The 23,810-nt window shown below is 47.0% G+C and overlaps 1 protein-coding gene across 2 annotated transcripts in view; it reads right to left on the reverse strand.

The window, feature by feature from the left end:
• Positions 1–23,810, reverse strand: part of SCARA5 (scavenger receptor class A member 5) — a gene marked incomplete at its 5' end in the record, with an annotated part of 114,400 nt that overhangs the window by 48,502 nt on the left and 42,088 nt on the right. For both annotated transcript variants that reach the window (XM_079706006.1, XM_079706005.1), the window contains one exon: positions 1,091–1,765. In XM_079706006.1, the coding sequence (XP_079562132.1) occupies positions 1,091–1,765 (675 nt within the window). The remainder of the gene's footprint in view (positions 1–1,090; positions 1,766–23,810) is intronic.

Below are 23,810 nucleotides of genomic sequence, written 5' to 3' on the forward strand. Positions count from 1 at the left end.
GTGCAAGAGAGGAAGGTTGGCTGGAAAGGTGCTGATGTTTGTGGACCCCGAGCGAGAGTACGAATGGAGGCCCGTGCATTTTTGCCATTATATTCAAGAGTGATAAATGAAGCCAACACATTGTTAAAGAAAATAAAACATGTTCTTCTACCTGGATAAATATAGCTTTATAACAGCCTGGAAGGCCAGGTTCAAATGTGGAATTTTCCAACTTTTTGTAGCTCCACCATGTATACGGTCAGGCCGCCCAAGATGGCTGTTCTCTTGTTCTCTGACCATCCCCTGCCCAGCGAGTGTCTGCTTCACCTACACCCTAATCACGTGACTCATCCTCCTACATACTTGCCTCCGCCCCAGCTAATGACTGTTCTTATCAAAGGGGCCTTGAGGGGCGTGACCCTCTGCTGGTTTCCCTGGTAACCGATGAGCCCACCTGACATCAATTCCCAACTGGCAATCTCCCCCCGCCACCCCGCCCCACAGAGAAGACTGCCGCCTTGTCCTGCCCGCCCATCCGACGCACACGGTGGGGTGTCACTCCAGGACCTTGCTTCAGACGTGTAAACTCCCCAATCCATTAAACCACTGAGGTCTCTGTTGCTGACTGCAGGCTCTTTCTTCTGTTTTAAAGCTGGGCAAGTGCAGGCCTTGTAGGCCTGCCGGGCACAGCCCAACAGCATGGAACACCATATGCAAGGACCAGGACACTGGGGGAGCGCCTCCCTGTCTGGCCTGAGCCCCAGCTTTCCTCCCCAGCCCCAGACTCTTGGAGGCTCCGGCTGGCACATCCAAGCTCTGACCACCCAGGTCCCCAGGAGCCATCTTGGCCATTCTCACGCCTAGGGGTGCAGACAGAGTGCACTGTCTGGGGCGGGGGGCAGCAGGGAGGAGGTTTATCCTGTGCGGGCCTGGAAATGGGCACAGTCCGTTTGGGCAGAACACTCCAGGGTCCTGGAGGGCAAGACTTCATGAAAGGGGAGCGGGTTCGGGGAGGGAGGGGGACTCCCGGACCCTGGGGAGGCAGGTGCGGGAAGAAGGCCTGAGCAGAAGGGCCCAAGCAGCCCCCGGGGTCCCGGGCGGTCGGAGGTACCTTTGGCCAGGGACATGTTGCGCAGCGCGATGGAGTGCTCCCAGTCCTTGAGGCGCAGGTCCTCGGTGACGCTGTTGAGCACGGCCAGCTCCTGCTTGAGCTGCAGCTCCAGGCTCCGGTGCACGAGGCGCATGCGACGCGCGTCCTCGCTGGCGTTGCTCACCAGCACCTGCAGGTCCCGCAGCCGCGTGCCCTGCAGGGCCACGTCGTAGGACAGGCTGAGGTTGAGGCCGCGCAGGGCGCCGCCCACGTCGGCCAGCTCGTCGCCCAGGGCGCCCACCCGGCGCGCCAGCCCGTCCAGCAGGCCGGCGTGGCGCCGCAGCAGGAGCTGGCTGCGGTTGCTCTCCACCTGCAGCTGGTAGAGTTCCAGCTGCGCCGCGTCGCTCTGCTGGGCCGTGCGGTCGCGCAGCAGGGCCACCGCCTGCTCGCTCTGCGTCGCCTGCGCCTGGAGTCCCCACAGCGCGCCCTCCAGCCGCTGCACCGCGCCCGCCAGCGCCAGCAGCGAGTCCGACTGGTTCTGCAGAGCGTCCTGCGCCTTCCACACCTGCTCGCTCAGCTCGGCCTGCAGCGGAGCCTGCAACAGCCGCAGCTGCAAGTCCCGGAAGCTCTCGTTGAGTCGGTTCACGTTCCGAGTCAGCGCCTTCAGGTCGTCCGGGGAGCTCCGGGGCCTGGACACTGCGGAGGAGGAGGAGGGGTGGGGGTGGGGGGAGAGATGAGGCGGCTGCGGAGGCCCCCGGGGCCCAAGAGGCAGGCCCGGACAGAGCCCGGCAGGCCGGAGGTGCTCAATAAACGACAGATGAAGGGAAATCAGAGGTGGCCATGGCTGAGCGCCTCAGTACATCCCCGGCACTGTGCTCAGCCAGTGGTCCCCAAACGTGTCTGCCCGTGAGAATCACCTGGCCAGGCATCCCACCTGTCGAAATTGTGATTGGATGGGTCTGGGAGGTGACCCGGGCTTTGGAATTTTAAAAAGAGCCCAAGATAATTCTAAGGTGCGGATGTTTGGGAACCGGGGACTCATTATGGATGAGGTTGATCCATAAGACATTGTCTTTTTTTTTTTTTTTTTTTTGCGGTACGCGGGCCTCTCACTGTTGTGGCCTCTCCCGTTGCGGAGCACAGGCTCCGGACACGCAGGCTCAGCGACCATGGCTCACGGGCCCAGCCGCTCCGCGGCATGTGGGATCTTCCCGGACCGGGGCACGAACCCGTGTCCCCGGCATCGGCAGGCGGACTCTCAACCACTGCGCCACCAGGGAAGCCCCGACATTGTCTTTTTTATATTTTGGAAATGATCAGACATCAGCGGTTCCACGTGGCTCACCCTACAGTATTGTGTGTCATCCTCTCCACTTTAGGAGGGAAGTACCCTTATTTATCCCCTTTTAGGGCAAGAGCTGTTAGAGTTGCCCCAGGCAGAAGAGCAAGTAAGAAGTGGAGCCAGGATTCCAACCCAGAGGGCTTGCTTGCTCCGGAACCCAGATGCTTCCCTACAAGTCTGCTAGGGGACTGCCTGAAGGGACCGCGGCAGCAGCAGACTCAGCCAGGCTCTGGGCAACACTGGTAATTCCCACTCCTGAATTCAGGGTCCCATTCCCTCTGGGTGGGTGGAGATGCTTTAACATCCATACCCTCCCTTCTCCGCCTCTGACTTCTAGATCTCCTATTTCCCTCCTCAGGCAAACAACCCATCTCAGTGATCTCCCACCCTTTCCTCTTGGCGAGGTTTCCTTTTCTTGGTTATAAGAAAAGCTATTTCACAACACGAAGGGGAGGGGTGTGCATCTTAATCATTCTAAGCTAGCATCTGGTGTCTCCTGGAAGCTCAGGGACTGCACTCAGGTACACTACAAACCCTGGTGCATCCTGGGAGGTCTAGGGATGCTTGTTTGTTTGCTGTTCACTATGCACAGCTGTCTCCCGCCCTGCTCTGCAAACCAGAGAAATGGAAACTAGTAGAAGGGGGTGGGGGGCAGGGCAGGAGCTGGGGGCAAACGAGGCACAGAGGGAGTTGTGCCTTGGAAATCTTGGAATGGAGCGAGCCGTGGAATTTGGTACACAGCTTGTTCAAGCGATGAGAAGATTTGGAAGGGGAAGGTAGTTTGGGAGGGTGCTGGGGCTGATGCTTCCAGAAGTGCACAGCATTGATGGTGGCCACGCTGCAGGAGATAAGTCATTTCAGATTAGATTCAGAAGCTCACAGTGCTAGCTGGGCATTGGAACCCCACTTCAAATTCTCCCTCGGGACTTCCCTGGTGGTCCAGTGCTCCCACTGCAGGGGGCAAGGGTTCGATTCCTGGTCGGGGAACTAAGATCCCACATGCCGCCTGGCATGGCCAAAAAAAACCCCCCGAAAACCAAACAACAACAACAACAACAACAACAACAAATTCTCCCTCACTCAGCCCTTTAATCTCCAAGAAAAGCATATGCCCAGCCTCTGCATATACCCATCTCTCCACCTTCAGTTAGTTCTAACTGTTCAAAAGTTCTACATTCCGTCCAGACTTGAAAGTTGCCTCCCTGTAATTTCTATCCACTGATCCTGCCCTCTGAGATCACATAAAGCAAGTGAATTTTTTTTTTTCCCACAAGACAGCTCTTCAGCATGTCAAAGACAGTTATCACATCCCTGCTACGTAACAATGTTTCTGGTTTAAATCTGTAGTTCCTTCATCTGCTGTCTCACAACAAGCTTCTAAGCCTCCATGTATCCTGGCTAACCTCTTTTGCACATACTCAGTGTGTCAACATCCCCTTACAGGGTGCGGCTTGATCTAAATTTGGTTTTTCCATGGTGTGGAAAGACTGGGCAAAGTATGCTAGAAGGATCGTCAACTTCATTCTGGGCATAAGACCCTCTAATACGACCCAAATTGGGTTTTTCAGACTTTCATCACAGAATTTAGGTCTATGCAGTCATCTGTAAAAAGTTTCCCCAATTTACAGATAAAAAGACTGAGTCCGGGAGAGTATTCGTGATCTGCCTAATGGCATGCTTCCTGACTCCTGGTCCAGTGGTGCCCTCCATTACTCTGCTACTCTGGAAAATTAGCCAAAGAGTTGTCAATACAAGTAAAGGTTCTGGGGAAATGAATCCATGAACCCGTCACAGCCCAAGTAACCACAGGAATTGTCTACCTAAGAAATCACTGCAGTCCAGGATTAGATCATGTGTTTGTCCACAATATTCGACCCAGATTGCTTGACAAGTATTAGAGACAGGGCAGTTGGAAAACAGAAAGCCCAATATTTTAGTGGCAGTCTCTGCTCTTGATGTTCCAAAGTTCAAAGAGATACCGCAGCTTATCAGAAGTAGTAAAACACTGTGGCTTTTGTTAATTCTGGTTTTAAAATTGGCATTGTGAGTGACTAAGAGTAACAGTGCAACTACTTGATTTAAGACTCCATTAGCTCAGGCCGGCCAGAGGCAATGCCATGAAGGAGGCAATTTCCCTTAAACTCACTCTCCGCCAGCTCCCACCAGCCCCCCCTTCTCTCTTCAGGTGGTCCCCACGCCCAACTGGTGCCCTGTGCTCTTGGAGGCTCCTGGCCTTGCCCATCAGCCCCCTCCTTTCAGAACGTACCAGCTTTAAGACCCCTTCTCTCTGTCCAGAAAACTGGACTGAAACTTGCCCGTATGGTAAAAGCTGACAATCAGCTACCCCCTCCAGGAGGGTTCATTTGGGTCTTTGATGATTGTTTATTGCACAACCAATATTAACATAAATTGAAATAAAAGAAAAAATTCTTCCACCATCCCACAGTCTCCAACAAAGCCCACTGGTTTTCCTTCCATTTTCTTCTTCTAGTTCCATCCATGTGCATACCCAATCTTTACAATTTGATTTCTGGGTTTTTTTAATTTGTGAATGATTATTTTACAAATATTCTCCCACCTGTCATTTATAATTATACTTTTGATGGCTGCCTAAGAGTCTGTCAGGGAGATGTCTTGTAATTTACCCATTCTCAATCATGGAAAATAAACACAGAAAGGTCCCTCCTTCTTTTGGAATTTTTCCTACCAGTAAATTCCCAGAAGTTGGATTAGTAGAGCCAGAGTTATAGACATTTTTATGACTCTTAAAAATTCCAACCCAATCACAAAAGAAAAAGAAAAAGAATTTAAAAATTCCAGCCAAATCGCATCCCCCAAAGTTATACCTATTTATAGGTATATTATAGATTTTTAAATGTGCCAGTTTCAGTGAAACCTCAGTGTACTCTTACAATTTTCATACTGTTAATTTCACAGATACAAAACGATACCTTGTTATTTTATGTTAGTATATTTGCATTTAAGAAATGGCTGTTTCAAGGCAATGCATTAGCTCAAAGGAATGTTACAGGCATTTTAGGTACTCCAGCTAATCAGAACAAAATTATTTTGAGGGGTTAATACTCTTCAGGCATCCAATCATGCCTTAGAAGCCCAGAGCAGCCTCCCCCTTTTGGGATCACTTACCTAGCCGAGAACTGAATTATCTCCTTCCAACAGTCACAGTGTGTTCTTAGCTCACATTACCCCCACCCCCTCTCATCCGCCATTTAATTCCTTCCAGATGTTTGCTGTCCTCAACAGGGAACAATTCTTCCTTGAGTGTGACTCTCTTAATTCATGTTTATGCAAACAGTTCATTTATCTCTCTGCCTGCTGTATTTACTTTTAATGTGCTTTAACTATGCTTCAACTTTCATACTTTCACAAGGGGAAAATAAACTATAGAGTAACACTAATAACTGGCATTTCCTGAGTCCTATGTGCCAGCCACTCTTCTAAGTGCTTCTCGTATTAATACACTTAATTCCATAACAAGCCTCTGAGATAAGTGTTGTTATGATCCTCATATTCCAAATGAGGAAACTGAGGCACACAGAGGTGGAGTCACTCACAAGGTCACACACTGGTTGACGGAGGAGGCTGACTTTGGCCTCAGGCAGTTTGGGTCCAGAGTTCCCCTTGCGATACTGCCGAAACGGTGGAAGGCACAGAACAAACTTTTTAACAGAGACACACAAATATGGAATAAACCTTGAAGGTAATGAGTTCCCCATCATACACCCAGGCGGGAGTCAGGCTGCTTGGCAGGAATCATGGATTCTAATTGGGATTCTGATTCAGTATTAATTGCTGAATACTAATGAATGTGTTAATATACACTTACTTTGTCATAATATATGATTAATGTGTTCATGTCTGTCTCAGGCCATGCCCTGGGCTAGGTGGTTCGCATAGACACGTCTCCTGCAGCCTTCGTACCCACACCCCAGCCCTGAGATGTCTCCCTGTTCCATACTTGTCTTCTATGTTCATTAAAAAATGATCACATGCTGGTTAAGTCAAGGTGCTCCAGATGTCACTGACCAGCGAGGATGTCTTCCCCAAAAACATCAGGCACACCCACAGTGCCAGCGAGGAAGGGGAAGTGTGTATGAGTTGGGAGGAAGGAAGCTAAGTGTTCTGTGTGAGGTCTGGTCACCTAAACCTTGGGCATTGGTGTTAATAACCCTTTATCTCTGTACAAAATTTCACATCCATTACCTCCCTTAATTTGCACTGTAACTAATCTCGGGAGGTAGGAAGGGTAGGTATTCCTAATCTCATCGAAGGGTGAAAACAAGAGGCTCAGAGAAGGCAAGAGATGCCAGAAGCATGAAATAAGGACGCGATGGGGTCACCTGTCCCTCAATCCAGTCTTCTGTCCTCCATACCTGCTGCAGGGAAGGTCAGTCCCATACTGAACTCCAAAGTCTACACGGGGAAGCAGGGCAGGAGATGACATTTATTAAGCGCCTACTGTATACCAGACTCGGTTCTCATTTCTTGCTAGAAGTGGCTTCCTTTCCTCGTCCCAGCACAGTTGTGAAGTAGGAATTCTGCCCGTGTTCAGATGAGGAAGCACGAGAAGGTGGCGGAGCGTGAAAGGAAGCTCAGGCTGCTCGGTCTCTGAAGGCCCTGCTGGCCCCTCCTTACCCCCCAACCCCCTTACACAAAACAGCAGAAGGCATCTGCCTCCCTCTCTACCCAGACCACCTGGGCAGAGGCCCTGTACGGGCCCAAGAAGCAGGAGGGACTTGTTAGAGGCTTGGGGAGGGGGGTGGCACGAAGAAATAGCATCCAAGTTGGATGGAGGCCCTTGGGGAGGTAGATGCTAGGACACTGCCAAGGGCCGTACAATTCTCCTGTGGTCCTCCCAAGCCTACGGGCAGAGGGTATCACCCTTTCACAGATGAAAAATGGAAACTCAAGCGATGAAGTAAGTAACTCAAGGCCATCTGTGAGTAGGAGGTGGACCTGCCTGGCTCTTTCACTGCCCCATGCAGCGGTCCTGCCTTGTCTTCATTTAAGCTGACAGAAGGAAGGCGGGTATCAGAATTCACAGAGCATCACATTAAGGGCAAAGATGGGAAAGGATGGGGCTGAAATGAAACTGCAAGGTAAGCACCTCAATTTAAGCACCAAGAAAAAGACAGGGGCTTTCTTTCAGGAGGTCTGCAAGACAGGGTTGGCTTTTCTGCGATCTGGAGACATGTGACTTTAATAGAAAATTAATTTAAAAGTGGAGCATAATATTCATTCAGAATTGCATAACGAAGAGGTTATCAGTAGACCTTTAGCACTTAAAGTGATGCACATTTTCACTAGGGCCCCCCTGTTTCCAAGAGGTAGGAGGAAACCGGGGCCAGCCTCGTGGTGTGTGACCAGTGCAGTGACACACGGCGGCGCTGCGTGCAGAAGGGCCCTGTGCTTGGCGCTTACTGCTCTGCGGTCACTCTCTTGAAATTTTGCATAATTTTATCTTCGAACGCGTGTTTTGTAAGTGAAGGGCTGAGGCAGGGGAAATAAAGCAGATTGGGGAGGGAGGGTATTAGGGGACATTCATAAGGACCCAAAGAGGGGGGCAGCGCATTGGTACATTTGGGGTGAGCTTATTGCCTTATTTGTTTTTAAGAACCACATGCCCTCATTCCTAGCTCAGCAGGATGTCCAGGATAAACATTTATAGTCTGGAGACTGGCTTCCCCTTTGTCTGTGGCCTCACCAGCCCCTGCTCACACAGGAGGGAGCCGGGAGCTTGCAGCCTCAGCTCAGAGCATCAGGAGGCCCTTTGAGAAGGAAGCCAGACAGACTCTCCATCTTTGCACAGGTGGTCTGAGCTCTTTGATGCCCGGTCCATCTGAAGACTCATCAAGCAGTGGCTCCCGGGGCCACAGGCTTTGCCCACATAGGTGTGCCCTCCTGAGAGCCTACCTGCAGTGGCCTTTGTCAGTTCAGAGGCTGGTAGGGCTCCCTAAGTAAGCAAGCACAGGTGGCCAATTCTCGGTCTTACAGGCAGGATCCAACAAACAGGCATGAAGGATGCAGACTACCTGCCCCCTGGAATGCTGGGTTGGCTGCAACCCAGATACCCATCCTTTACACATAGACCCTGACTCTGGCCCATGGATGAGCACAGACTGGGAGCTGGAGGATGCATGGAGTGCAGGCTGACTGGAAGCCAGTGGACAGCCTTGGATATCCATATTAGGATGGCCTGGTACAACCTCAGAGGAAGAAAAACCCCATCAACATGTTGATTACTTTCCTCAGAGGTGTGGCTGGATATTCTGTGCTCCTGGCATAAGCATTCCCTTTGGTGGTCCAAGCAGATGGAGTCTCTGATAATTCACTGTTGATACTGTGGAAATGGGGTCCAAGACAAATTATAACTCAGAAGGCTTCTCTTGGAGAACGTATCCCCGGGATTCCCATTTCGGAGGCTAAATGATCTGAAATTATTACCAGCAATGTCAGGCAACCCAGCATTTTGATGGGGTGCATACGTCTAATAGGAAAGAGACCAATGCTTTGTGAATTCGCAAATGGAATTAGGGACTTGCTATTTAGACTAGCATAGTGCCTAGTGCAGAATCTTGCAACCTGGTAGCTGGTCAGTAAATAGCTATCAGATGAATAAGTGAATGATTGAAAATGGAGAGTGGTAGGAGGCACAGAAGTGCCCACCTCTCTTCTTAGAAGAGCTTGGAGGACTTCTCTGGTGGTCCAGCGGTTAAGCTTCTACTGCAGGGGGCACAGGTTCGATCCCACAGGCCATGCAGTGCACCAAAAAAAAAAAAACAACAAAAAAAAGCCTGGACCAGTGGAGGAGATGGGGACAGCCCTCGAGCCCAGCCTCGCTCTCTCTCAGCCCACCTTTTACTCTGGCCAGGGCTACAATGACCAACTTCAGGTGGGTGTAACCCGGCAACACCGCACTTCATCCGCATCTCCGATCTCTAGCTGTCTGCCCCCAGGGCTTCTGTGACTTCTCAGAATCATGGGAGCCACCTGGACCTCATCCATGCATGGTCTTGCCACTCAGGGTAACCCCGACCTATGCAGGAAGCAGCTGGTGGACAAACACTCTCCACAGACAGACAAGTCTGCAGCTTTTACTACATAGCCCTTTGGAAAGTCCTGGAAGGGCTGAGCTCTAGCAGCCACAGCAGAGACCGGCTCAAGGATATATCCTTGTCATTGTTTTCCCTCCTTTCTGATCTCTCCCGTCCCTAACTCCTGCCTCCCAGGATCACTTTTCACAGTAAACTACCAAGCCCGTGTCTCTGGCTCTGATTTCCAAAGTAGTTCCAGGCTAAGACAAGAAGCATCCCTTCTTCCCTAGGCATGAAGAGGCCAGCTCTCTTCCCATCTCCCTTTTGGCAGATTCCCTGTTCACATCCTGATTCCCTGTTGTCCTAAGAGCTCACAACTAAGTTTGAGTTGGGGATATTCATTTGTTCATTCATGCATTAAGTCATTCAGTACATGTCTGTGACGTACCAACTCACTATATGGGTTTGGGCAGCAGTAAATACACAGAAATCTAAAATGTAAGCTTTCCTATCAAGAAATTTATCATTTACTTAGGGAGAAAAGTACACACAAAAGGAACCTGTTTTAAAACTCTTCTAATGTGTTTCCAAATGTTCTTTGGGAAAAGAAAACCCAAACCCAATATTAAGATTATCTGAAGAAGCTGAATGCAATGAGTGTAATGAGGGAACTTTCTTTAGTAGTCTGGAGTGGCTTCTTGTCAGATGCTTCTGCCAGTGGTGCCGAGAGTGAATTGCAAAGAACAGGACCTGGAGGAGATGTGGAAATGCAGTAGGAGGCTGTGGTCTTGGTGACAGAGGAGGGCCTTGGAGCAGGGCCACGCCTGTTAGGACAGAGAAGAGGGACATACAAGACACGATAGAGAAGTAACATTGTTAGGACTCAGTGGCCTCTTGGAACTGGAGGTTGAAGAATAGGAAGGCTGTAGTACTGTTGAATGATATGGTATCAACCTGGAGGAATCAAAATGCTATTTTGTGGGGGGCGGAAGGGGGTCAACTTTTTAAAAAATTGAAGTATAGTTGATTTACAATGTTGCGTTAGTTTCTATATAGTTTCAGAAACTATATAGTCTTTTTCAGATTCTTTTCTGTTATCGTATACTACAGGATACTGAATATACTTCCCTGTGCTATACAGTAGGTCCTTGTTGTTTATCTATTTTATATATAATAGTTTATATCTGCTAATCCCAAACTCCTAATTTATCCTTCCCCCACCACCTCTTCCCTTTGGTAACCATAAGTCTGTTCTCTATGTCTGTAAGTCTGTTTCTGTTTCATAAATAAGTTCCTTTGTGTCCTATTTTAGATTCCACCATATGATAATTCATAGCATACAGTATTTGTCTTCCGCTGCCTGACTTACTTCACTTAATATGATAATCTCTAGGTCTATCCATGTTGCTGCAAAATGGCATTATTTCATTCCTTTTGTATGGCTGAGTAATACTCCATTGTATATATGTACCATGTCTTCTATATCCACTCATCTGTCGATGGACATTTAGGTTGTTTCCATGTCTTGGCTATTGTAAATAGTGCTGCTATGAACATTGGGGTGCATGTATCTTTTCGAATTAGTGTTTTTGGTTTTTTTTTTTTAGATATATACCTAGGAGTAAAATTGCTATTGTTCTATTTTTAGTTTTCTGAGGAACAGACTGTTTTCCACAGTGGCTGCACCAACTTACATTCCCACCAACAGTGTGGGAGGGTTCCCTTTTCTCCACACCCTCTCCAGCATCTGTTATTTGTAGACTTTTTTATGATGGCCATTATGACTGGTGTGAGATGGTACCTCACTGCAGTTTTGATTTGTATTTCTCTAATAATTAGCAACGTTGAGCATCTTTTCATGTGCCTATTGGCCATCTGTATGTCTTCTTTGGAGAAATGTCTGTTTAGGTCTTCTGCCCATTTTTTTTTTTTTTTGCGGTACGCAGGCCTCTCACTGTTGTGGCCTCTCCCGTTGTGGAGCACAGGCTCCAGATGCGCAGGCTCGGCGGCCATGGCTCACAGGCCTAGCCGCTCCGCAGCATGTGGGATCTTCCCGGACTGGGGCACAAACCCGTGTCCCCTGCATCGGCAGGTGGACTCTCAACCACTGCACCACCAAGGAAGCCCCTGCGCATTTTTTGATTGAGTTGTTTGTTTTTTTGTTATTGAGTTGTATGAGCTATTTGTATATTTTGGAAAGTAAGCCCTTGTAGGTCGCATCATTTGCAAATATTTTCTCCCAGTCCATAGGTTTGTTTTTCTGTTTTGTTTACGGTTTCCTTTGCTGTGCAAAAGCTTATAAGTTTGATTAGGTTCCATTTGTTTATTTTTGCTTTTATTTCTATTCCCTTGGGAGACTGACCTAAGAAAACGTCGGTACAATTTATGTCAGAGAATGTTTTGTCTACGTTCTTTTCTAGGAGTTTTATGGTGTCATGTCTTATATTTAAGCCTTCAAGCCATTTTGAATCAAATTACTGTAGATAACCAACAGCCGATGCAAAGCTGTCAAGAGTAATATTGTAGGTGACAAAATCAAAACTCAAAATTATCTTAATTGATGTGAAATCTCAGCTGAAGGCAAGAGGATTACATATAAAAGGGACAAATGTGGTATATTGCATTTACAATCAGACTCTCAAAGTGATCCCTGGATTCAACATTAGTTAGCTCATCCTTGTCAAATTCTTAGCAACACCTCAGACATTCCATGTACCTGTGCTACTTAATCCTCAGAACGACTTGTGAAGTAGTCATTATTTATTATCCCTGTTTTAAAGTGAGGAGAGCTAAAGCTCAGAGAAACTAAGTAAATTTCAGAGGTCTTATAGCTAAGAAGGGGCAAGCCAGAGTTGGGAGCTGGGTGATTTGATGCCAACTGCAGAGGCTCTCCATCAGACTCCTCTTGGCCTCACGTCATTGTGGGGAAAAAAAAAAGCACTCACCATGAAAACAGAGTGGTGTGATATTATAAGCAGGGGCTGTAAAGAAGACGATTTCTTGTGGTTCTTCTAAGCTGTACCTGTAATCACCCTGCCAAGCTTCAGTGGGCCATCCAGGGAGAGGCAGGTCTAAAAACCATTCTACTCATGGATATGCTTGTTGTTACCATTGTTTCTTTCCCTTTTTTGTCTTTATTTTTTATTTTGTTTTTTCCTTCTTTTATTTATGCATTTTTTAAAAGACAAATAGATGATATATTAGTTTGCTTGGGCTGCCATAGGAAAATACCACAGACTGGCTTCCCTGGTGGTACAGTGGTTGAGAGTCCACCTGCCAATGCAGGGGACACAGGTTTGAGCCCTGGCCCAGGAAGATCCCACATGCCACGGAGCAACTAAGCCCGTGTGCCACAACTACTGAGCCTGCATGCTGCAACTACTGAAGCCCGTGCACCTAGAGCTCGTGCTCCACAACAAGAGAAGCCACTGCAATGAGAAGCCTGCACATTGCAAAGAAGAGTAGTCCCCGCTCGCCACAACTAGAGAAAGCCCACGCACAGCAATGAAGACCCGACACTGCCAAAAATAAATAAATAAAATAAATTAATTGTAAAAAATACCACTGACTGCATGACTTAAACAACAGAAATTAGAAATTAATTGTCTCATAGTTCCGGAGGCTGGAAGTCCAAAATCAAGGTGTTGGCAGGTTTGATTTCTCCTGAGGCCTTTCTCCTTGGCTTGTAGATGGCTGTGTTCATCCCGTGTCTTCATGGCCTTCCCTCTGTGCATGTCTGTGTCCTAAACTCCTTTTCTCATAAGGACACTAATCATACCGATTTAGGGCCCAACATGGTGACCTCATCTGACTTTAATCACCTCTTTAAAAGCCCTGTCTCCAAATACAGTCACATTCTGAGATACTAGGGGTTAGGGCTTGAACATATCCATTTTGAGGGGTACACAATTTAACCCATAATAAGTGAGGGCCTTTACTAGAGATTAACTGGGAAGAAGCTGGGGTAGAGAGTAAAGGTGGGTGCTGACTTCCAGGCCTTGGTCTCATCCTTAGGTGGTACTATCCTGGCCAACTCAGAAGAGCCTAGAATGCAACCAGTCTGAGTCTCACGGAGCCAGACTGCCTGGAGATTTGAGGACCAAGCCCCTCTTCAAATCACTGCTGCCTTTGGGTGATGATGCACTCTTGGGATGTGACAGTTTCATTTAGAAACAAAAATCTAGTGGGGGATCTTCTCTATACTTTAATGGGGCTTGTTGGTCCTTTATTGCAGTTATTTCTACAAAGTGGCCCTCAAAGACTTACTAATGGAATATAGTTATAAATAAAGACCTCACCTGACAAATTTAGACCCTTATTCTCAAACCACACATGGAAAGGAGAGTCCCATTTAGAGAAAAGTGACTTGCCCCATGGTACACGCTCAGTGATTTTCCCAGGCACCTTTCTTTGGCATTTAAGCTGGAGTCTCCATTGATATACAATATAATAAAACCCCTAAGCTATAATGAAGCAATCCATCAAGAAATAGGGGTCGGGTTGTAAGTACTGCTCTTTTAGAGCCCAGAGTTGATCTTATCTCCAGCAGTTTTCATTCTATTTGAAAAGGAAAGTAAAACAACAACACAAAAGAAAGTGAAAAAAACCTAAAACTTGCTGGATTTCACTTAATGCACGGCCCTTCTATATACATGGTACCCACCCATCATAGAGCATAAACTCCTCTCTAGACTCTCATGTCATCACTGGGCTAGCAAATGGACCATTCACATTTTTTAAAGGATACAAATAAGTGTTTGAATGTTATTAAGACATGAGACAGTTTCATTGGGTCATGAATAATTCACAAGAGAGGAAACTTTCATATTCAGCACTTATTGATTGCTGGACACTTGACCATGTGTGGAATATCGGATACCCACCCCAATCTTTTTTTTTTTTTTTTATAGCAGTCCTCAGAGTTAGATGCTGTGGGGAAACTTAGGGGTTTGGTCTACAGGCAAGATACTTACATCAGTGTGAAGATTAAATGTATGCGGTGGAATAGGTACTTTTGTGCTTCACAACCTCATACGCAATGTCCTTGCTCCCTGGCTCACCAAGGCTGGGCCCATGGTTGGTTACTGGGGAGATTAACTGTGTGGGCTCTAAAGAGATGGCCCAGTGTGGGCCATCAGAGCTGGGCTCTGTGTTCAAAGGTGTGGACAATCTCTTTTTCAATCTGGCATCACGGTTTCAACCTCCAAGGCTGCCTTTTCCATGCCCCCCTGTGGGACCTCTTGTCCCAGTCCTTCCATCCCATAAAGGTGCACTTCCAGTCTCAGCAGGAATCAGACAAGAAAGTGGCAACATCGGGCCTTAAAGGTACCTTGGCGGGCTTCCCTGGTGGTGCAGTGGTTGAGAGTCCGCCTGCCGATGCAGGGGACACGGGTTCGTGCCCCGGTCCGGGAAGATCCCACATGCCGTGGAGCGGCTGGGCCCGTGAGTCATGGCCGCTGAGCCTGCGCGTCCGGAATCTGTGCTCCGCAACGGGAGAGGCCACAACAGTGAGAGGCCCATGTACCGCAAAAAAAAAAAAAAAAAGGTACCTTGGCGACCATGTGGATGCCCCTCCCTCTTTCACAGATATGAAAACAGAGTCCTAGACAGAAGGAACCTCTTGCCCCAGGTAACACAGGTAGACAGAGGTGTAGATGGGATGACTAATCCCATGGTCCTTCCACTTAACTGAACAGAAGAAGAGAGAAAACTAATATTAATGACTGTCCACTCAGTATCGGATAGTGGGCTGGGTGTCATGTATCTTATCTCATGTGATCCTTTGAGATCGTCGTCCGTATGTCCAGTTTCACAAATGAGATGTGTTCTGTATTGTATCTGTGAGTATACATACAGGCATGCCTTGTTTTATGATACTTTGCTTTATTACACTTTTTACAGACCCTGTGTCTTTTACAAATTCAAGGTTTGTGGCAACCCTGCATCAAGCAAGTCTATTGGCACCATTTTCCCAACAGCGTTTGCTCATTTTGTGTCTCTGTGTCACTCTTTGGTAATTCTTGCAATATTTCAATCCTCCATCTCCTGGCGAAAAAGATTACAACTCTCTGAAGGCTCAGATGATGGTGAGCATATTTTAGCATCGGAGTATTTTAAATTAAGGTATGGACATTGTCTTTTTAGACATAATGCTATTGCACACTTAATAGACTATAGGATAGTGTAAACATAGCTTTTTTTTTTTTTTTGCGGTACGCGGGCCTCTCACTGTTGTGGCCTCTCCCGTTGCGGAGCACAGGCTCCGGACGTGCAGGCTCAGCGGCCATGGCTCACGGGCCCAGCCGCTCCGCGGCAGGTGGGATCTTCCCAGACCGGGGCACGAACACGTGTCCCCTGCATCGGCAGGCGGACTCTCAACCACTGCGCCACCAGGGAAGCCCCATAACTTTTATATACACTGGGAAACCAAATAATTCGTGTGACTTGCTTTATTGCAATATTCACCTTATTGGGGTGGTCTGGATCCAGACCCACATGATCTCTGAAGTATGCCTGTATATATAATTATTTTCTGTATATTATGACATTTTTACTTCTTTTTTTTTTTTCTTTTTTTTTTTTTTTTTTTTTTTTCGCGGTACGCGGGCCTCTCACCGCCGCGGTCTCTCCCGTTGCGGAGCACAGGCTCCGGACGCGCAGGCCCAGCGGCCATGGCCCACGGGCCCAGCAGCTCCGCGGCACGTGGGATCCTCCCGGACCGGGGCACGAACCCGTGTCCCCTGCATCGGCAGGCGGACTCGCCACCACTGCGCCACCAGGGAAGCCCCATAACTTTTATATACACTGGGAAACCAAATAATTCGTGTGACTTGCTTTATTGCAATATTCACCTTATTGGGGTGGTCTGGATCCAGACCCACATGATCTCTGAAGTATGCCTGTATATATAATTATTTTCTGTATATTATGACATTTTTACTTCTTAAGAAACCTTTTTTGGCTGGGGAGAGACAGCTCTTCCTGAAGCTAGCCAATTCTTAGAGATGCAAAGGACCCAGCGGGGAGCATCCTTTACTATCCAATCTGGAGCCCTACCTCCTCTCTCTGGCCCCAAGAGGCAATATTCCTATGCCTTAATCATCCCAGGGCCAGGTCAAAGGCAACTAGAGACCACCTCTATAGCCCAAAGTCCACCAAAATTATTCAAACTAGCTAATCCTAAATTGCTTACCCTGCCCTGCCTTGTCTTTCTCACAGAAACCCCGAGAAAGGCCGTGGCCTAACTGTTCCCCTCACTCCTGCCTTCTGCTTTCTGATGCCCCTGATGCTTCCCCATGTGGCCCTGTGTGGCCTTCGTCTCTGGGACCTGTGAGTACAATACACTTAGCTTGAGCCTCTGTCTCCTCTGTGGCCTCACATGCCTGGCCATTTCATAAAAGAACACATGACTTGCTCATATCCCCAGTTCTACAGATGAAGCTCAGAGAGACTGAGCGGCTTGTTCGAGAAAACACTATGTGCAAATGGCAAATCCAGATTTAAACCCCAGAGTATGTGACTTTTTGCTGTACCCCATGTGCGGTCCATCCCTCTGGCGCCAGCAGGAGCCTCCTGATGCTGGGTTAGAGGGGCCCCCTCCATCTCTCCAGTCCGCCTCCCAGCCACAGTCACATGAGGCCATAATCTGAAATCAGGGAGGGCAGCAAGCATGTTTCTGTGTTTCTATCTTTCTGGACAATTTGTTCCATAAGTGCTTGTTTTCAAACAGCTCAATATCAGTCCCCTAGGGCTTCCATGCAGCTTTTGGTTGGAGTCCTGTGAGCTCTCCCCATTGGCTGATTTTCTCAGCTTCATCTTTCTTCATTGCTTGAGTCTGTCATAAAGTATTTTGAGGAGGTTGGAAATTATTCTCACTAATAAACATGTGAGGACTCTGAGCCAGACTTGCCAGGAGTCTTGGCACTTATTGAGTTTCCTCTTTTGGAACACGAGGTTTGCAGCCAATGTGTCAAATCTCTTATATCTTTGTTCTTCAGAACTCGGACTCATGGTGCAGTTAGATCATGGATGCTTTGAGCTAAGAGTGACCTTAATAATCATTTACTTCTCAATTTCAGATGAGGAAATGAAGGCTGAGAAAGGTGATATGAAAATGTCCCAGGTCATCTAACAATTGGTGGCAGAATCAGGGCTAGGACTCATATGTCTTGAAACCCAGTTCACATCTCTTTCTACTATACCACACTGTTGTCCAGGAAATCAGAATAAGGTATCCACCCATCCACCCATCCATCCATCCATCCATCCATGTGAATCACTATCAACAATAATGCAAAAGCATTTTCACCCAAACAGGCAGAGTTTTTCCAACTAAAAACATTTACACCAAGAGTAAGAGTTACTTTGAGATATTAATAGGTCCCCAGAGTATCTTGCATTATTAGATTGGATATTGTTAGTATTACAAAACTATTTACTACTGCAAAAGAGTCATATGAAATTGGGCCAGTGACAGTCACCAATCACGATGTGGTATTATGTGGGTTTAGCGCCTTTTCTACAAAAGGGAAAAATTTAATGACGACTTTTAACATATTGTAATTAAAAAAACCCCAAAACACGGCATGTATCTCACATGTACAATTGTTCAAAAACTGACATCTTGGCGTGAAGTGCAGATTATATAAAGAAGTGGATTTGAGAAGGTCATAGACTCTGAAAATTGGATGGGTCCTTACACGTAGATTAGAAAGGAAGGAATATCGAACTTAGAGGCCAAAGGCCTGGGTTCAAGTCCTGCCCACCACTTCACTTGCTGCTCTTGGACAAGGGAATTCATCATTCTGAGTCTCTCCCTTTTCATCTAAAAATAGAATTAACAACATCTATCTGGGGTGGGGGGCATTGTGAGGACTAAAGAAAAGAGTAAACTCTCATTGAGCACTTATTATGGGCCAGGCACTGTGTTGTGTTTTATGTAGATGTTATCTCATTTAAGGAAATCAAACATGTGGGAAGAAAACCCCAGCTCTGTCGCGAAGGCCTATTCAAATTCAAACTATTGGTGTTCAGGTAACCCTCTACTCTAGGTGCCTTCCCTTCCTTCATTGATTATCGGATTAGTTGACATGAATATTCATAATGGTACATCTGAAGAGTTGTATAGAGCTTTACATAATTGTATACATTTCACCAGCACTTAATCCCCATTTACATTAGAGGAAGAACTGAGGGCAGTGAAAAGAAATGGTTTTTCCACCATCAGCCAGTGACAGCCAGGCCTTGAGATGCAGTGCCACATACATTTGTCCCTCATCTTCCTCCCGTTTGTGACTCTCTGGGGTCCCTGGGGGTGAAGAGGGTGAAGACCACCCCCCACCCCACTCCTTCCCCTGGGACCTGGTATCATTGGGTACTTTCCAAAGAGACCCAAACACTGATTCCCCTCTTTCTACCAGTGCCACCAAGCTTGTCGGCTCTCCCATCAGGAGGGGACCTGCCACTGTCTTCAATGGGCAGACTGATCCTAGTAACTCGACTTCCTCCGTGAGCCCTCCTCTGGCTACACCTGAATCACTGCTGTGCCCGGATTCAGACCTGCTTTCAAATGCCCAGGCCTCTGGGGAGTTTTCCTACTTTATACTCATCAGTGACAAACCCCAGGTAGATGCATCCCCCTCCTTTCCTTGCTTTACTTCTTGGACCCCATAGAAGAAGAACTGTGCTGACTTGGCTTATCCTTGTGCTGTTGGGATACACCTGGAGTTGAACGGCCTTGAGTGGGATGGTAGGCTGGAAAAAAATCCCCTTAGCAGCCATTCAAAACCTTCTTCAGGCTCCTGACGCCCAAGCCTACTTTATTCCTCATTCTTAGAAGTAACTCTGTACGCACTTTACCAAGGATATGAAAGCCATGAACTCTATGTCCTCTGCACCTCGCAGCCCTGCATGCGCATTGTTTCCTCTAAGGTCAGGGAATTCCCTGGTGGCCCAGTGGTTAGGGCTCCGCGCTGTCACTCCTGAGGGCCCGGGTTCAATCCCTGGTCAGGGAACTAAGATCCCATAGGCCACTCGGTGCAGCCAAAAAAAACCAGAAAACACATTGTTTCCTGTAAGATCAGAGTGAGAAGCATCCCTTTCCCTTCCCAAGGTGACCCGCTGCCTCTGCCCTGCGTGCCACACCCCTCAGCTCCACACAGGAAGGTCAGTGGTGGGGAAGGAACGTAGAGTGCCTGTGATTCCTTCAAGGGCTCAGGCACGGCTGGAGCACCAGGTGGGGAGAGAGGGTGGGGTGTTCATGGATTTCCTCCTAAATAACGAAGAGTCCGCACAAGGTAGTCATTTTAATATTTGAAGACAGATCCCCTTTCCTTAAAGTTTCAAGGCCCATCACTGCCCAAACCATTCTCCTTTGAATGTGTTTCAGCTTGTCTGCAATTAGCAGTAAATGTTTAACAACTGGTTCTCCAAGGGAAAAACAAAAATCCCTCTTTGTAGCACTTGCCAATTTCTGAGGTGTAAATACTCCCACTATGGCCGACATCAAGCTACGGAGAGGACATCACAGTTCGGAGCTGGGGAAAGACACCTGTAATTGAAGCCGGCCTCAGCACTCCAGGGTCTGTGTCCACCTGTAACTCCAGTGTCACTGAGGTGGGCTAGGAAAAAACACCATTTTATGACCACCTTTGTGATAACTGATTCAGGCAATAATTATCAGTGGATGATAAAAATCACTGAGTGAGAGACTGTTGGGAAACTATATCTACACAGTATCAAAGAGTCTCCCCCAGATCACTTCTTAATTAGAAAGGAAATAAAAGGTACCTTCACAGTAGATGAAGACCTCAACCAAGTGATCAAATTTAATGTCATCAGTAAAGGAACAAAATGACATAATATGCCCCTGATGCAATTCACTGAGAAGGATTTATGAAATAATTCTGCCACAAATGTTTAACTGACATCTAATCACGGGGAAACAAACAAACTCAAATTGAGGGACATTATACCAAGCAACAGACCTGTGTTCTTCAAAAATATCGTGGTCATGAAAAACCATCAATGGCTAGGAGTTATTTTAGATAAAAGAATGACTAAAGAGACATGGTAATTGAATGGGTAATCCTGGCTTTGCAGCCGTGTACAAGCCCCTGTGTCTTTGCCTTTTGAAGTAAAATGCTGACTCAGGAGTAAAGATTGGGAAATGTGAGGATGGAGAAACAGAGAATAGCCATTGCTCTGGGGAACCAGTAACAATTTAGACTATAAATCTGCCACATCGCAGAATCACTGAACTCCCAGTTCCCTGAAAGATACAGATAAAGGCCTGACACACATTCCTAAGTTGTTTGTACAGGAAGCCGACCCACCAGATGAAAACTGCTGACCACAGGAGCATGGACCCCTAGATTGGTTGAAACCAGAAGGTTGATGATGCTTGAAATTTCACCTTGATGCCAACCAATGCGAGAATGGTCCACGAGCTGATCACACCCTGCTCCCTGAACACTATAAAACTCCTCACTACCCCCCTCCAGGGTGGGTCACACAGTCTTGAGGGCATTAGCCCGCTGTGCTCCCCTGTGCCTGCTGGCAAAGCAATGAAAGCTACTCTTCTCAGGCTTCCTTGGTGGCGCAATGGTTAAAAAATCGCCTGCCAATGCACGGGACACGGGTTCGAGCCCTGGTCCGGGAGGATCCCACATGCCGCAGAGCAACTGAGCCCGTGTGCCACAACTGCTGAGCCCGTGTGCCACAACTACTGAAGCCCGTGCACCTAGAGCCCGTGCTCAGCAACAAGAGAAGCCACCATAATCAGAAGTCCGCACACCACAACAAAGAGTAGCCCCCGCTCGCTGCAACTAGAAAAAGTCTGCATGCAGCAATGAAGACCCAATGCAGGCAAAAATAAATAAAATAAATTTTTTAAAAAAAAGCTACTCTTTTTTACTTCACCCAGAACACTGTCTCCGCATTTCTATTCAGCACCAGTGAACAGAGGCTGAGTTTCAGCAACAGCTTTGATCCTGCAGCAGGTTAAAAAAAATGCTATGGAAGCAAGTTAATTATGGATGATACATTTACAATTGCATTGTACCTACATTAAATTTCCAAATGTAAAAACTCTAAGTGGTGATATAAGAGAAGTCCCTTGTTCTTGGAAATCCGTACTAAAGTATTTAGGGGTGAAGTTTACAACTTACTTTCAAATGGTTCTACAACATCAACAAAATAGCACTAATAACAATGAGAGAGGAGAGGAGAGAGAGAAAATGGAGCAAAATGTTAACACTTGAGGCACCAAGATGAAGGGTATATAGACACTCATTATACAATGTTTGCAACTTCTCTGTAGGTTTAAAATGTTTTTCAAAATAAAAAACTGAAAAGACAGGAAAAAAGGACAAACGGGAATTGCAGAGGTGTCTAAACTACGTGGAGCCAGACAGTACTGTCACCTCCCTTATTCTACACACTGCACCGCTATTAACATGACTCTGATGGCAACAGCTTTTGGTGAGCAGCTGTATTATACAGTTCCTCATTCTGCCAACCTCAAACCCTGAATCTTCCTTTAAAATTCCTGTCAAGTGCACCTTCCCTACGCTGGAACACAGGACCTCATGCTCATCCAAGTAAGATTCTCAGTTTTGGGCTATCTCTCTGGGTTTCAGGCTCCTTTTGGATTCTGAGCCTGCATTCCTTTGAACGGAATACAGATCTCTGTGAACTGCAAGAAACAGAAACGTGTTATCTGGGGTTGAACTACACGTGACAAAATTTACTGAGCACACAAAATGTGCAAAGCAGTGGACTGGGTACAGAGAAATCAGCAATAACTAAATAAGATGTGATTGTTGATTTCAGGCTTCTGGAAGGTAAGAGCTAAGCCTTACACACCCTTGGTCGCCCTCTAGTATTCCCGGAGCGGGTAGTAGATACTTGATAAATATCTGATGTGGCCTCACATAGGTAAGCAGGAAAAAGGCTTAAAGAGCCAGTTTCTTAAGAGAGGCTACAAGTAATAATCAAATGTATGAAAAACTTTATGAGATTATTAGTTATCAGAGAAATGCAGAATAAAACAAAATGAAATCTCTCTAAAAATAATGGGACAGTGCTACATATGCTGGCAAAACTATGGTGAAAACTTGTGCATTTATGTATTGCTGATGACAATATCAAATACTTTTGGAAAGCAATTTGCCAAAATGTATCAAGAGCCATAAAAATGTTCACATCCTTTGTCCAATAATCTCACCCCTGGGAATTTACCCTAAGGAAACAGTCCAAAAGAAGGGAAATGGGATAGCACAAAGAAATTCATTGTATCCTTGTTTGTAGGGGTAAAAAACTGGGGAAAGTCAGGACTGAACCATTTAGGAATAATTAAATGATTATACATCCACTTGGTAGACTTTGATGAAGCCCTAAAAATGACAGCTATGAGGTCTATTATGTAACAATGTGGGAAATGCATATGCTTTAATATTAAGCAAACACACACACACAGATCAAGACTGGGATTCTTAAAAATAATTGAGTTTGGGGGCTTCCCTGGTGGCGCAGTGGTTAGGAACCTGCCTGCCAACGCAGGGGACAGGGGTTCGAGCCCTGGTCCAGGAGGATCCCACGTGCCACGGAGCAACTAAGCCCATGCGCTGCAACTACTGAGCCTGTGCTCTGGAACCCACGAGCCACATGTAGTGGCTCTGAGCCACTACAACTACTGAGCCCACGTGCCACAACTACTGAAGCCCGCGCACCTAGGGCCCGTGCTCCGCAACAAGAGAAGCCACCTCAACAAGAAGCCGGCGTACTGCAACCAAGAGTAGCCCCTGCTTGCTGCAACTAGAGAAAGCCTGCACTCAGCAACGAAGACCCAATGCAGCCAAAAAAAAATTTTTGATTTTTTTGTGGTGGAATCATGAGTAATTTTTATTCTATTTTCTAATGGCATTATATTTGAGCAAAAGAAAGAATTTAAAATAATCATCGGGCTTCCCTAGTGGCGCAGTGGTTGGGAGTCTGCCTGCCGATGCAGGGGACACGGGTTCGTGCCCCGGTCCGGGAGGATCCCACGTGCCGCGGAGTGGCTGGGCCCGTGAGCCATGGCCGCTGAGCCTGTGCGTCCGGAGCCTGTGCTCCGCAATGGGAAAGGCCACAGCAGTGAGAGGCCCACGTACCGCAAAATAAAATACAATAAAATAATCATCTATTGAATAAAGGAGGAAATGATTGTGTTAGGGGCTAAATCGTGTCCCCCCGTCCAAAAGTCATGTGTTGAAGTGCCAACCCCTGGTATCTTAGAATGTTAACTGTATTTGGACGTAAGGCTTTTAAAGAGGTGATTAAGTTCAAATGAGGCCATTGCCCTTGA

This window comes from Hyperoodon ampullatus (assembly GCF_949752795.1).
Source record: "Hyperoodon ampullatus genome assembly, chromosome: 6".
Taxonomy (NCBI): Eukaryota; Metazoa; Chordata; class Mammalia; order Artiodactyla; family Ziphiidae; genus Hyperoodon; species Hyperoodon ampullatus.